Source organism: Felis catus, chromosome B3, assembly GCF_018350175.1.
Source record: "Felis catus isolate Fca126 chromosome B3, F.catus_Fca126_mat1.0, whole genome shotgun sequence".
NCBI classification, from domain to species: domain Eukaryota; kingdom Metazoa; phylum Chordata; class Mammalia; order Carnivora; family Felidae; genus Felis; species Felis catus.
In genome coordinates this window covers 62549264-62563656 of record NC_058373.1, presented here as the reverse complement: position 1 = coordinate 62563656, position 14393 = coordinate 62549264, and the positions used below count along the sequence as shown (strand labels likewise).

General features: G+C 51.9%; 1 protein-coding gene across 1 annotated transcript; it reads left to right on the top strand.

The window, feature by feature from the left end:
- Positions 1–1571: 1571 nt before the first annotated feature.
- On the top strand, positions 1572–13721 carry IVD (isovaleryl-CoA dehydrogenase). The gene is made up of 12 exons (XM_003987277.5): positions 1572–1759; positions 3158–3247; positions 3505–3556; positions 5614–5783; positions 6234–6327; positions 6522–6658; positions 7906–8002; positions 9665–9758; positions 10281–10362; positions 10909–11013; positions 11089–11161; positions 11862–13721. The coding sequence occupies exons 1-12, from the start codon at positions 1607–1609 to the stop codon at positions 11993–11995; spliced, it is 1281 nt and encodes a 426-aa protein (XP_003987326.3). The 5' UTR covers positions 1572–1606; the 3' UTR covers positions 11996–13721.
- The last annotated feature ends 672 nt before the right edge of the window (positions 13722–14393 follow it).

Below are 14393 nucleotides of genomic sequence, written 5' to 3'. Positions count from 1 at the left end.
GGTGCTAAACTACTTGAAGATGAACTGTTCAGGGCATTGGTCCACCACGTTGGTGGAGGAAAGCAGCAAAGGAGGGGTGGGGGATAGAGGCTTAATTCCATCAGCTCTCCTCTTCCCCTGTTAAATAACAAAAATTCAACTGAGTACATTTTAAAGATCTAATTGGCTTTATTAAATGTTTCATGGCAAGGGCAGTATCCCATCTAGCAAATAGAAAGGAGCTCCATAGAGTTGTAGAAAAGGAAAAGATTTGGGGTACCTGTGTGGCTCAGTTAAAGCCTCCGACTTTTGCTCAGGTCATATCTCACAGTTCACAAGTTTGAGCTCCACATCGGGATCCGTGCTGACCGCTCAGAGCCTGGTGGGATTCTGTGTCTCCCTCTCTCTGCTTCTCCCCTGCTTGCATTCTGTCTCTTTCAAAAATAAACAAACATCAAATAATTAAAGAAAATGAAAGGTTTTTTAAAGTAGCAATGGATAGGAAAAGGAAATTATTAGCAAAGAACGATTGTTTCAGGAAGGTCTATCCTAAGGGGAAAACAAGGGGCCTATCAATAAATTATCTAGAAAATTTCAACACTAGGATTTTCAACACTAGGAAGTTCCCATGACTGGGTGGTTAAAGGTTACGTTCTTGGGGAGGTGAAACTGCCTAGTTTAGGCAGTCATGGTTTAGTGACTTAGAGTCTTAAGTGGCTCCACTATGGCTTTGGTTTTTCTTTTTAATACTTGTAATACACTACTCTTCCTTTTCTGTATCCTCACCCCCAACCCTGGTTTTAAAAAGTCCTGATTCCTGGGTTTTTTGTTTTTTGGTTTTGTTGTTGTTGTTGTTGTTGTTTCCTTTCTTTTGAGAGAAAGAGAGTGTGTGTGTGAGCCCGGGAGGGGCACAGAGAGAGGGAAAGAGAGAAAGAATCTCAAGCAGGCTCCGCACTTCCAGCACAAAGCTCAAAGCAGGTCTCAACTCACAAACCATATGAGATCATGACCTGAGCCAAAATCGAGTCCCACGCTTAACCGACTAAGCCACACAGGTGCCCCCAATTGCTGTTCTTAAATAATTTAGAAGACAGCAACTCTTTCCCACGAAACTCCAAAATCGAAAAACCCTGTGACGTAATAAAACAACATTTACTGACTTCTAACAGTGTGCACACTGGAGCCAACACTTCTTAGCCATCCCATGGCTTTAACGATTTATTTCCAAGCATTGGGCATCCCAGGCTGTTTTAACACTTCCTTTCCTGCAGAGGAACTACAGACTGCTACTGCAACGCGGAGTAGTGAGGTACTACTCCACTCAGAAAACGCCTTTCTTGCTCTTCTAAAAGTCCCAACCTAGGAATGACTTCATCATAGCGGGTCCGGCGCCCCCGCTACCAACCCCACCACGGTGTAGTTAGGCGGGCGGTCACCGCTGATTGGCTCGTGGGGTGGCCAAGGCCAGCTTGGCGTTCCAGCCGGCAGCAGAGGGTGATAGGCTGCTGGAGACCCACCCCTCGCCGATTGGGCGGGGGCAGCGAAGCCCGGGATTGGTGGAGCCTGCGGGGCGGGCTCCGCGCCCCTTCCTCTGGCGCTCTGCCTCAGCTTCCAGTGCAAGGGCGAGATGGCGACCGCAGCTTGGCTTCTGGGTCGGCGCGTCGCGAATTGGAGGCTGCGGACTCCGCTGGCGCCGCTCGCCAGCGTCGTGTCACAGCGGGCCCACTCCCTCTTGCCCGTGGACGATGCGATCAACGGGCTAAGCGAGGAGCAGAAGCAGGTAGGGAGCCCGATCCGCTTCCGGGCCCCAAGGCCTGCTGGCCCGGCCGCATCGCCCTGCTCCGTGGTCGCCTCGACGTTCCTCAGCCCGGCGCCCACCCCGCTGCGGCAGTGGGAGTGCGAGAGCGGGCGCTGGTCTCAACCTCACTTCTGTGGAGGCAGCAAAGCCTAGCTTTCGAGTTAGATAAGGAGTCAGAGACAGGAAGGCTGCTTGGAGACTGATGGTGTTTTGGCGGAGGATTGGCAGAGCCGCTCGAGTGTGACGGAAAGATCCTTAATCTAAAGTCCACTTACATCTGAACACTGCCTTAAGACTGTGGTTCTCAAGCCTCGTTAATTGTCATCACCAGGGAATCTTTGTCCAGTACACACCTTAGGGGCTTTGAAATGCAGAGTGTCATCTGCTGTAATTCTTCAGCCTACCGGGTCAGAGCACAACGCCGAACTGTAACTTGAAAGGTCCTTACAGAGGGAGCTGAACTAGAGCCTTCCTGGAGGAAGGTGACTTTATTTGGATGCTGGCACAGAATTCCCCAGGAACCTGATTCTCCTGTTAAGCAAGTGCCTGAGCTTCCAGAAACGCCAGCATCCGTTTGGGTTTGCAGTCAGTAGACAGAGCTTTGAATCACCTCAGGCAGGAAGGGGTTCAATCCTGGCTCTCAAACGTTTCTGCCAATAGTTTCTAATCTGTTTGGGTATCCTTTTGTCAAAGGCTCAGGGGCAGAAAGCCCGGCATGTGCCAGAAACTAAAGAGGGTGGGCTGGGGCACAGTGAGTGGGGGTGAGGAAGGTACTGGAGAAGGCTGGAAGAGTCAGGAGGGGTCAGCTCATGCAGGGCCTTAATAGGCCTGAGTCAAGAGCCTTCTAGGTATAATGAAAAGGCATGGAATGATCTTATTTAGGGGAGTGACATTTTAAAAATACTCAATTTTAAAAATACTCAAGCTGTCGGGGTCACCTGGGTGGCTCAGTTGGTTAAGCATCCGACTTCTGCTCAGGTTGTGATCTCACAGTTGGTGAGTTCAAGGCCCATGTCGGGCTGTGTGTTGACAGCTCAGAGCCCACAGCCTGCCTTGGATTCTGTGTCTCCCTCTCTCTCTGCCTCTCCCCCGCTTGCTCTCTCTCTCTCTCTCTCTCTCTCAAAAATACATAAACATTAAAAAAATTATTTTTTAACTGTTTAAAAAAATATTCAAGCTGTCTAAGCTGAGGACCTTAAAAGACATAAAGATCATCTCTGGGAAAGTATAAACTAGTATGCCCTCTAAGTTTCAATCTGATGCTGTTTGGTGGGTTGTTTGTAGCCTGTTTTCCTAAATGTGTCCTCGGTAGTGAAGATGCTGTTCTTAGTGGCAATAGTGTAGTGTTTCAGTGGCATCTGTCCACCTTTTTCCCTCTAGCTTCGTCAGACCATGGCTAAGTTTCTTCAGGAGCACCTAGCCCCCCAGGCCCAGGAGATTGATCAGAGCAATGAGTTCAAACACCTTCGAGTGAGTCATGATGCCCACGCCAGAGGGTGGGGGGGGAGGGGGCGGTGTGCAGAGCGACAAGGGGGCAGCTTGGGGGCTGGGCTAGTCTGGGCTGGGAATCGAACTGCTACCTGGAAGAGCTCACACAGCCTTGTGGTAAATGTGCTCCCAGAGAATGCAGCCCCTTCCTGTGAAGCGTCTGGGTCTCATTCCAGATGTGCCAGACACCTGAGACTGGCTGCCTTCTCACAGCTCACTGCACTCCTTTCTGTTGGCAGGAGTTTTGGAAGCAGCTGGGAAACCTGGGGGTCTTGGGCATCACTGCCCCTGGTGAGTATAGTTTCCTTCCCTAATGAGAACTCACATGCCCTTTCGCACTGTTCCCAAAAGAAACAGGAGAGGAGGGGAAAGATCATGCTGAAAGAAACTCAGAAACTTCCTCTTGGACCTGAGAAAGCACCCACAGAAGACTATCAGCCCAGAGAAGAGTCCACTCTATTCCTTTAGGCAGTGACATCTGGAAGGCAAAGAGATGAGGCCAGTGCGGTGATGGATGAGGATCAGACTCTTGAACTCTGCATGCTTACTAAGCTCCCCCAGGTGATTTGGGGAGTTTAGAAAACTCCATTATCACGCAACTGTCTTGCATGTCTTACTGTCTCTTCTACTCCCTAAGTTCTACTCTACCAGGAGCATCTAGGCAGGACCACCCAGGACAGGGGTGTCCCTGTGGGGACTGCCTATGTCTTGTGCCCACAGCTGACCCTGGAGCTTATTTTGAGAGCCTCCCCGTGAGGTGGCCAGATGATGTCTTTAATAGGCTCTCCCTGGCCTGCCCATTGTCCCCTATGGGTCTGACTACTTGTTTCCAGGAGGAGAGGGCACAGAGCTGGCAGGCTTCGGTTTGGATGTTGGCCTCTGAAGGAGAGGCCCAGTGGGGCTTGCAGTACCCAGTGAAGAAATAAGCCTGTGGTCTTACCTGCCGAGGCCTGGGCAGCCCACGCTGCTTCAGCTTGTACTCATATTGGAACAGAGGCAGAACACAGTTCTTACATCCCCCTCTTGCTGCTTGGAGACAATTCCTGGGATTTGAGCTGATTTAAGAGTAATGACAAAATGGAAGACTTAAAAATTTAGACCCATCCTAATGGAAAATGGTAGGAGTAGGGCACCTGGGTGGCTCTGTCAGTTAAGAGCAGGACTCTTGATCTCAGGGCCGTTGAGTTCAAGCCCCGCATTAGACTTTGTGCTGGGTGTGAAGCCTACTTAAAAAGTAAAATGGTAGAGGGGAAGGCCACTGGAAACTCCCAAACAAGACTTCCTTCCACTGTGTCTTGGGGGTTTAAGAGCCCCCCACCCCCCCAAAGAAAGCCAGTTCTGGTGAGCTCTGGTTTGCACGTGGTTGTCCTGCTGGCTCTTTCCAGTGTCACCCACCTGTGGTCTTTCCTTCCCAGACTGAAGAGAGTTGGGCTAATCTTTCCCGAGAGCCTAGGATGAGCCTGACTCCTTGGTCAGAGTAAACGTGTGCAAAGAGTCTTTTATTTTTTTCTTAAGATCTTATTTTATTATTTAAAGTCATCTCTACACCTGTCGCGGGGCTCGAACTCATAACCCCAAGATCAAGAGCCGTATGCTCCACTGACTGAGCCGGCCGGGCACTCCTGTGTGCAAAGAGTCTTACCAAGATTTACCCAAAGAGCAAGGCTGGGGGTGGGAGGGTGGTAGCACCAGATGGTCCAAACCTGTCGGTTTGGGATCAGTTGCCAAGGAAAAGCCACGTTTTTTGGTGAGGAGTTCTGAAATTCACTAGCTGTGGCTCTCGTGCTCCCGGATACTAGTTTTGCTTTTTTGTTTTGTTTTAACTTTTTTGAGATATAATTGACCTGTAACATTGTGTGAGCTTAAGGCGTTCAATATATCGATTTGATAATCGTGCTTTGTTAAGTCTAAACACCTGTGCTATGAAATCTCACCTTCCTCGGGCCTTTTGCACATGGTATTCTTTGCTTGGGACCTATTCTTAGTGCTCTGACCCTCCCTCTCTGTGTTTCTTGGTTAACTCCAGGTCCTCTTCCATTTATTCATCTGCCCTTCCAAGTAGCGGGTGCTCAGGCTCTCTTGTCTTCACCAAGTGGTCTGTCTGGGATAATGCAGGCATTGTAATGACTATTTCCTGAACCACGCCTCAGCTGACCAGAGGCAGCAGACAAAACCAGTTCCGAGAGCTTGTAAATCAGAGCCCACGGCATCAGCCTGTCAACCTTGCTAGGGGTAACTGGGAATGGGTGCTGCAGAGTATGTTCTTTGCTGCCAATAATCATTCCCGTGAACATCCCAATTTAATCTGGGCTACCTTTTCCACTCTACTGCATCACCTCCACTCCCAGCTCAGTATGGCGGCTCTGGCCTGGGCTACCTGGAACAAGTTCTGGTGATGGAGGAGATATCTCGAGCTTCTGGAGCAGTGGGGCTCAGCTACGGCGCTCACTCCAACCTCTGCGTCAACCAAATTGTGCGCAATGGAAATGAGGCCCAGAAGGAAAAGTACCTCCCCAAGGTGAGGAAATGGGAATGGAGAAACACGCCAGTGTCACAGCGCCGCCGCCAACACTGAGGCACCCTCCCCTGTCGGCAAGGGCCGGTCAGACTTGCTCCCTACAGTGTGCTGCCCTCAACCGGGTACAGTGAGGAAAGGGTCAGGGATCCGCTTTAAAATAATTCGGTAAGAAGAATTAAAACTAGGACCAGAAGTCCTGAGTCAGTCCCTGGACAACATTTGCAGAGCATTCTAAGAAATGCAAGACCAGGACTTGCTTCCCTTGTGAAGGGAACGGGAAAGCAGAGATATTTTCAATTTTGTAGACGGTGGGCTTCTCTTCTAGGACTTTACCAATACCTGGTCTGAGATGCGTTTGAAGGGGTGTCATGTGCACAGGTGAAAGCAGGACAAGTGAGCTCCTGTAGGGCACTTCTGAGTCATAACCAGCCCTTGCGGTTTCCCTTGCAGCTGATCAGCGGCGAGTACATAGGAGCCCTGGCCATGAGTGAGCCCAACGCTGGCTCTGATGTTGTCTCCATGAAGCTAAAAGCAGAAAAGAAAGGTGAGGCACCTCTTGGGAGCTTCTGGAGTGGGAGCTGAAATGGACAGAGAGACAGACCTCCTCAGGGTGAGGGAGCAGTAACCAGGGGTGGCCCCTGCTGGGTTTCCAGAACTGTTTCCCAGCAGCAGGTCCGTGCACCGAGTGGTGAGACAGGCCACCATGGCTTGAGCAAGTAGCCAACTTCCTGTCCTTAGGCGATCACTACGTCCTGAATGGCAACAAGTTCTGGATCACCAATGGCCCCGACGCTGACATCCTTCTTGTCTATGCTAAGACTGATCTGGCTGCTGTGCCAGCCTCTCGAGGTATCACGGCCTTTATCGTGGAGAAGGTGAGTGGAGGACAGTGCATGACGGGAGGCTTTTGTCTCCTGACGGCAGCACCAGAGATGGCTCCCTTCAGCTGGTGGCAGACACAATCAGCGTGTGCTCTGCCAAGGCTCCCTGAGGCGGGGGTGAGGCAGAAGAGCTGACAGAAAGGAGGGTGGCCAAAGTGGAGCCCAGGATGGGTCAAGTCAAAGAATGGTGGAGCCTTCCGTAGCGCTAGGCCACACAAAGCAGTCCAGGAAGATGAAGACTGAAAGGCAACTGGCTTTGACAACGAGGATGTCATTGGTGGCCTTGGGGAGAGCAGCTCTGGAGACCACAGCATGAATGAGAATGCAGGTGGGGGGGGGGTGACCGAAGACTGCAGCAAAGCAGGGGGGAGCTAGAGCTCGAGTTGGAATGAAAAGGTGGGCATTTGAGTTTGTTTTGAAGATTGGGAGAGAACTGAGCAAATTATTTGGTAGAGAGAAAGGAAAAGAGGAGAGGGAGACATTGAAGTGTGTGGGAGCAGGTGAGCAAGGCCCAACTGTGAGCCAGGAGAAAGAGGTAAGGCCGGGTTACAGGTGATGGTGGAGGAGCCATCTGCCTCATGACCTCAAGGTGTGAGGGCTGGGAACCACAGGAGTGGGGGATTGGGGAGAGAATCCCATGAATGAGTATCATAAAGGTTTGCAATACCCTCCACAGAGAAGGGGCTGACCAAGTTTGAAGAATAGGAAAAGTGAGGGTCCAAAGGGCTGGCTGAGGTTGGAAATCTCAAGGTCCTGTGGCACCACTCCTGTCAGCCTGCCCATCCGACACTCTCTGCTAGTCACTTGGGCAATGCCCTCGGAATCTGATTAGCCAGGCCAAAGCACATAGATGGCTGAATTGATCCTGGGTGGGACTCGGGTACAGAGGCAAAGGAATTGAGTGGGCTGCAGAGAGGGTCTTGGAAGTGCTTTCCCCTGAGGAAAGGAAACAAAGGCAGCAAAGGTCAGGGAGCACCCAGGGAGTGAGTGTTTCACTGAGAAAGAACTGCTCCCATGAGAAGTGGGGAGAATGCACCTAGCAGCAGGGGTGGGGGGGGTGTTAGGGCCAGAGCGTCAAGGAGTAGAGCAGTCATACAGAGTGGGGGCCCTGAGAGTAGGATGCAGTGTGTTGTACAGATTCAGGGACTAGATGGGAAGGCAGGCGTTTCCCAGGAGTCTGCCTTTTACTAGCCTTCCTTGGGGACTGGTCTGTAATCAGGCCACCTTTTGTTCCTATAAAGGGTATGCCTGGCTTCAGCACCTCCAAGAAGCTGGACAAGCTGGGGATGAGGGGCTCTAACACCTGCGAGCTAATCTTTGAAGACTGCAAGGTTCCCGGTGAGTCTCGAATGGACAAACCCCTGTCCTGACCCTTTCATAAACCGAGAAAGCCCATCTCTGGGTAAGAGAAGCTCACCATTGTCAGCTTACCGATGACATGCGTCTAGGCAATGGGCCTCCCACTGCCCCACTTGCCCATTGGCCTGTCCGTGTGGGACTCGGGCTGCCGGGCAACCATCCTTCTGGCCAGAGCTGTGTGCCTGACCATGGCTGCAATGAAGGGTGCTTCTTCCTCTATGGATAACACACTGTGCAGGGTGGGATTCCAGTGTCTGGAACAGACAGGTAAGGTGTGCCCTCACTCTCTAATGTCCTTCAGACATCCTCGTTTGTGTGTGTCCCTGAACAGTTCCTGTGAGGTAGGCATGAACGATGCTAACAACCATTCAAATAAACTGATGGAAGCCAGACTCAGTGAAAACCTGGCAATTCGAGTATTTTCACCCCTGAAGTGTAACTGAAAACATGACACATCATGGGAGAGCCAGCATACCCATCATGTGCTAATGAGACCCAAGGGCATAGATTCGATGGCCAGCTAGGTGTGCTCTGTGCCTCAGCCATAGACCATCCCTTTCCCCGGTGACCCAGGACCCCAGAAAAGGATGCTTTGGTTACAAGGAGCTCTAGGGAGCGGGGGTAATCAGTACAGATCCTTCTGTGTCAGTAGGAAACAACCACCATCATCAGGCAGGTCAGTGGTGTCCATGCTGTTCTCTGTTTCCTGTTCACACCTCCCAAGGCCATCCAGTGTCCTGGCTTCCAGGGTGGAGAGGCGTTCAGCAATTTCTGTATTGTATTATATTGTATTGTACTGTATTATAAGTAGACTCCACACCCAACATGGGGCTTGAACTCATGACCCTGAGATCAAGAGCCACACACTCTACTGACTGAGCCAGCCAGGCGCCCCTAGCATTTTCTGTAACTAGCACTGAATGACCCATCTCTTGGACAAAGACTCTTCCATAGATCACTTTTGTCAGGGTGAGAGGGGATGATACTGGAGCAGAGCAGACTCAACCTGGGGGACACTAATTCTCGCCTTTATGGGCATGGATAAAAAGAACTAGGGAGAGGTTCCATGGCAATTGAGGAAGAGAAGGGGAAGATCTAAGGATGGGGACTTTGTATTTGGTCTTGTGGATGGTGTGTGTGTGTGTGTGTGTGTGTGTGTGTGTGTGTGTGTGCGTGCGCACGCGCATGTGCCTGATGGGTTGGCGGTGTGGGGGGAGAGTCCCTCTAGCAAGCTCTACTTCTGACTGGAAGTGGTAAACTTCATTCTTTTCTCTCACTCAGAACCCTACTTGAGGTCAGGTGACATTTTAGTGCCTGTGTGAAAGCTAGGTACCAAACCTAGCAGCTTTTATAAAAGCGAGGAGTCTGGGAGCACCTGGGTGGCTTCACTCCATTAAGCGTCCGACTTTGGCTCAGGTCATGATCTCACGGTTCGTGGGTTCAAGCCCCACATTGGGCTCTGTGCTGACAGCTCAGAGCCTGGAGCCTGCTTCAGATTCTGTGTCTCCCTCTCTCTCTGCCCCTACCCCACTCATGCTCTGTCTCTCTCTCAAGAATAAATAAACATTAAAAAAAAAATTTTTTTTAAATGAGGAGGCTGTGAATAGCCTTCTTCCCTCTGACCAGCATTTTTCCTGGCAGCTGCCAACATCCTGGGCCATCTAGGTAAGGGCGTCTACGTGCTGATGAGTGGTCTGGACCTGGAACGGCTGGTGCTGGCTGGTGGGCCCCTTGGGTGAGTATGAGGCTTGGCAGAGCTGGGCTTTTGGCCCCCTTGGCAGGCGGTACCATCGTTAACTTCCCTTTGGGGGCCAATGGGAGCCGCCTCCTGGAAGATGCACCTTCTTTCCTGGAGATGAAATGAACAAACGTCCTCCTCCCATATTTAATTTCTTCACAATGAAGGTAAATATTATTATATGAGAGACAAAGGGCCTAAGGGACTATCCTGCTTAATTAATCAGGCTGGAACAGGATGCCAGGCTCTACGGCCTGCCTGCCCAGGGGTCCTGCCTGCACAGGGGTCCTGCCACTCTATCTGGTGTCAGGGAAAGGGGCCCAAGGCCTGGGCAGTCAGTGCAGTGACTGAGCAGGGATGATAAGAGTCCTCATGCTCCTTTTCCCCTCCCTGGGACTCCAGTTCCTTGTCTTACCAAGCTATATCCCCCCAAGCCTTCCCACGTTGGCATTTTGCCACACCAGGTGGCAATGGGGATACAGCAAGGCATCTCCCCAGTGTCTTTCTCTTTTCTGGCAGGCTCATGCAGGCTGTCCTCGACCACACCATTCCCTACCTGCACACGAGGGAAGCCTTTGGCCAGAAGATTGGCCACTTCCAGGTGAATGGAAATGCTTGTGCTGAAATGTACTTTTTTCATTGGGCTCAAATTTTCTTTAATAAATGAGCAAGAGTCTCATTTATTACTGTCTCTTGCCACCAACATGAGTCTGAATGCTTAGAATGCAGACCTCGGCATGCTCCCTGGCTTTGGAACTTGCCAGGAAGGTGATCACAGGTCACCTCACTTCCTATTTGAGATCAATGAGCTAGACGTTGTAAGGCTGCAAGGTGAAGCGTGCAGATTGTAGGCAGGCAGGGGGAGAGGGAGCAGCATTTCTAGTCACACCTCCTGGTCTGAAGCCACCATGGGATGTTAATGTGGGTTGCCGTAGGTGGAGGGCCATTTCAGTGTGCAGAGTCCATAGCGACGGCAGCTCTCTGGCCATCCCTGTTGTCCCAGGCAAGTGCTGTCTCTCTCTGTGCCCTGGTATCCCCGTGCCTGGCTATCAGGTCACTACTGCTGACCTGCTTGTGGCAACTAGGGGGAGCGCCTGAGAGGAATGTGGCTCCAGCATGTTGACTTGTGACCTTCCCTTGTCCCCAGCTGATGCAGGGGAAGATGGCCGACATGTACACCCGCCTCATGGCGTGTCGGCAGTACGTCTACAATGTTGCCAAGGCCTGTGATCAGGGCCACTGCACGCCCAAGGTAAGGGCCGGCCGTTGGGACTCCCTCCTGCGGGGCCCTGGCAGGGCCCCGCTGACCCAGAGCCTCCTCCCACAGGACTGCGCAGGGGTGATTCTTTACTCGGCTGAGTGCGCCACACAGGTAGCTCTGGATGGCATTCAGTGTTTTGGTGAGTGGCCCCCACTCCCTACTCCCAACCACAGAAAGAGGCTTCCTCTTCACTCACTCTGTGCTTTGGCTGACTCCAGTGAAGCTGGTACCCTTAGGCTCCCGCCCCAGGTACTAAGAGGACATCTTAAAACAAATGGGGAAAAGTGCTAGAGGTCACAAGCTGTTCCTACCTTCAGCATTGCCCCTTCTCCTCCTTCTGGCCTGGTCCTGTGAACCGTGGGAAATGGGGAGGGAGATGAGCCTCCGGGGCTAGATGGCCTTGTTTCACTGCTGCACAGTAGTTAAGAGTACACACCTGAGCCAGAAGACTTAGGTTTGAACCCTTGCTCTACCCCTGCCCGGTTTTGTGACTCATGCAAATTACTTAACTTCCCTGGCTGGACCTGGCACCCAGTAAGTACTCGCAGTAACTTTTTGCCCCCCTTCCCAGGTCTGCCAGTGGCTCTCCCAACCTTTGCCTGGTATCCTCAGCACTCTGGATGCCCTTCCAGCCCTGTGCATCCATACCCACCCCCCCCTTCCCCCCCCACCCCACCCCGCAGCCAGGTACTCCCCACATTCTCACCAATGTTAGCTGCTTCTCTTCAATCGGTCTGTCCTCCTCTGGCGTGTTTCTATAAACTTGGCTTTCTATTAGCTTTCCTCACTGCCCATCACCCTTTATTGTCCTTTCTTCTCTGCCCAAACCCTGGCTGCAGGTGCCAATGGCTACATCAATGACTTTCCCATGGGCCGCTTTCTGCGAGATGCCAAACTGTACGAGATTGGGGGTGGGACGAGTGAGGTGAGGCGACTGATCATCGGCAGAGCCTTCAACGCAGACTTCCACTAATCCCGACCCTTCACCCCTTTTCCCCGCACCTCGAGGCCTTTCTTTGGAAGCAGAGATACAGCGGCTCTCCTGCCGCTCAGCTGCCAACTGCTCAGGCCTCAGAGCTGGGCCAGCCAGCCAGGCCAGACATGGCAAGATGTGGGCAGGCATGGGGTGGAAGGGGCATTTGTAGCCACACTTTCTGGTCTGAAGATTCTGTGGGACATTAATGAAGGCCATGGCCAGTGGAGGGCCTAACTGAAAAGTGTTCAGTGGTTTAAAATGGACTCAGCAGGAAGCCTTCTGGCTCTTCCAGGGCTTGTCGGGAAGGCTTTGGTGACTCTCTAACTTCCGGGCCCTACACTCCCCTGGGTGGGCACTTGGGGGCAGGCAGGCAGCCACCCCTTTTTTCAGCTACACTTCTAGCAGGGAGCCCAGGACACAAGAAGCATTGCTCTTCTCCATGTATTTGAATCTGGTAGACTCTTCTTTCTGGGGGGAAAAAAACCTAGCCTCTGTTTCTGCTGATTTTTAGAGGCATCCACTCCCAGCAGCTCCTCTGTTCCCCCGGGGCTCCATTTGTTAGGGCTGAGATCACGCCATGTTGGGGTGGAGCTTGGGGAATAGGCATCTCAGAACACCTGTGCTACCTGGACTCCACCATGGGTCAGAGGTCAGTATGCTTGGGAGGGATCGGCTCAGCACGGGTCTCTGTGGCAGCACCTCTGAGCCCTTGAGCACTGCTCTGTCCAGTCCTGGCCGGATGACAGCCCACAGCAGGCATGGTTGGCGGCTCAACTCCAGCCAAGGCTGCCCGTGTACATTTCTCTGGACACCCTATGGCTAGTTCTGTTACAACAGAACAGCGGCTGCTGCCATTTTGTATTAAACATACTGAGAAGCAAACCCATCTGCTTCTAAACTGGGGGGAAAAGCAATCTACTTGCTACTGCCTCCTGTCTGCCTCTAGCCCTATGCCCTTGGCGAAGGGCTAGTCCGGGTGCTACCCTCCTGCCCTTCAGCCTGCTCACTGGTGATGTGGGACAAAGAGGTGGCATCCGCCTTTAGGACAGAAGAGGTTTTAACCTCCCTTTCCCAGATCGCCCAGAGAAGTTAAGAGTCTTGGAGCTAGAAGGAAGCTTATAAGTTTCTGGACACCATCTCCATGGTATTTAAGAAGATCAAGACAATTTGATTTTCTCAAGGTCAGAACTGAAGCTAGAATCCAGATAAGCAGAAATGAGAATGCCAGCCTACCTCCCCCCCCCGCCCCCGCCCCTGCAGTCAAGAGTGGAATGGGCTTGGGTTGTTCCACGCTATCTAAATTCCTTAAAAGAACTCGTTTTCTTGGCTTTCAGCCCAGGGGTGCCTTTCTGACTTTTGGTCCTGGCCTGTAGCCAAGTGCTGTTCCAGCCTGATGCTTGAGACAGGTGGAGTTAGCGCCTTACCAACCCCAGCCCAGTTCCATCCTAAGCAGGAGGACACCCAGGACTTGGGGCACTGTCCTCTTACGTCCCCACCCTGCCCCTTGTGTTGGAGATGAATGTGGCCAGAACACTGGTCTTGCTGGGTTTAAAGTGTAGCTCAAACAGTCTAGAGACCTTCAGAATGTGACAAAATGGAATGTTCCCTCCAGTCTGTGTGGGTTAAGGAGCCCTGCCACCAGCGTGGCGAGAATGTGATTGTTCTGATGCTCTATGTGAATTAGAAAAGAAGTGTTTTAAAATAAAGGCAAAAATAAACAAAAGGGTGCAGCCTGAGTCGTGAATGGAAGAGCAGGGGGCATTTCCACTTTGGTTCTGGTTGGAGTTTGAGGTTCACGTGCGTTCTGTAACCATAAAGCCAGCTGCCAGCACTATTCCTTCCTAGGGCTGCTGCTAATTCCACTCCGGTTTTAGGCAGGTCACACTATCAGCCCAGCTCCCCTATTGCCTACCCTCCCATTCTTTGTTTTCCTACTGTTTGTCCTGTGGGATGGCAACAGAAACTGAGAATGGTTTTCCAAGTGTTGTCTGGAGACACTGTTCATCAGAATTTGGCAACCTGTAAAATGCAGATTCCTTGATCAACTCCAGACTCAAGCACATCTCCAGGAGCAATTCTGAGGCTTGGGCAACCTTTTAGAATAACTGACCTGGGGCGTAGAGGACACTTCCCCAGAGGCCTGAATCCTCATTCTAATATCCTCTAGTAATAACATTTGCTTGCCTATGTAGCACTCTTATGTCCCCTTTTGACATATCAGCTCCTTGGTCTTCGCCACAACCCAGGGCAGAAGACAATGTCGCACAGGGCCACCTGCCGGAAGACGGATAAGGTGAGTGGCCCATGGGCACCCAACACGGCGGTGAGCTAGCCACGCCCAGGCCCAGGAGCGAAGTGGCGCCAGAGCGGGTGTCAACCCCTTGTGAGACTTGGG

What these genes read in the sequence shown, in the direction of transcription:
- IVD (XM_003987277.5), top strand. Translation starts at nt 1,607, where the DNA reads ATGGCGACCGCAGCTTGGCTTCTGGGTCGGCGCGTCGCGAATTGGAGG. An exon ending in GCTAAAAGCAGAAAAGAAAG is followed by an intron (nt 6,328 to 6,521) that starts GTGAGGCACCTC and finishes TCCTGTCCTTAG; the next exon opens with GCGATCACTACGTCCTGAAT. An exon ending in AGGGCCACTGCACGCCCAAG is followed by an intron (nt 11,014 to 11,088) that starts GTAAGGGCCGGC and finishes CTCCTCCCACAG; the next exon opens with GACTGCGCAGGGGTGATTCT.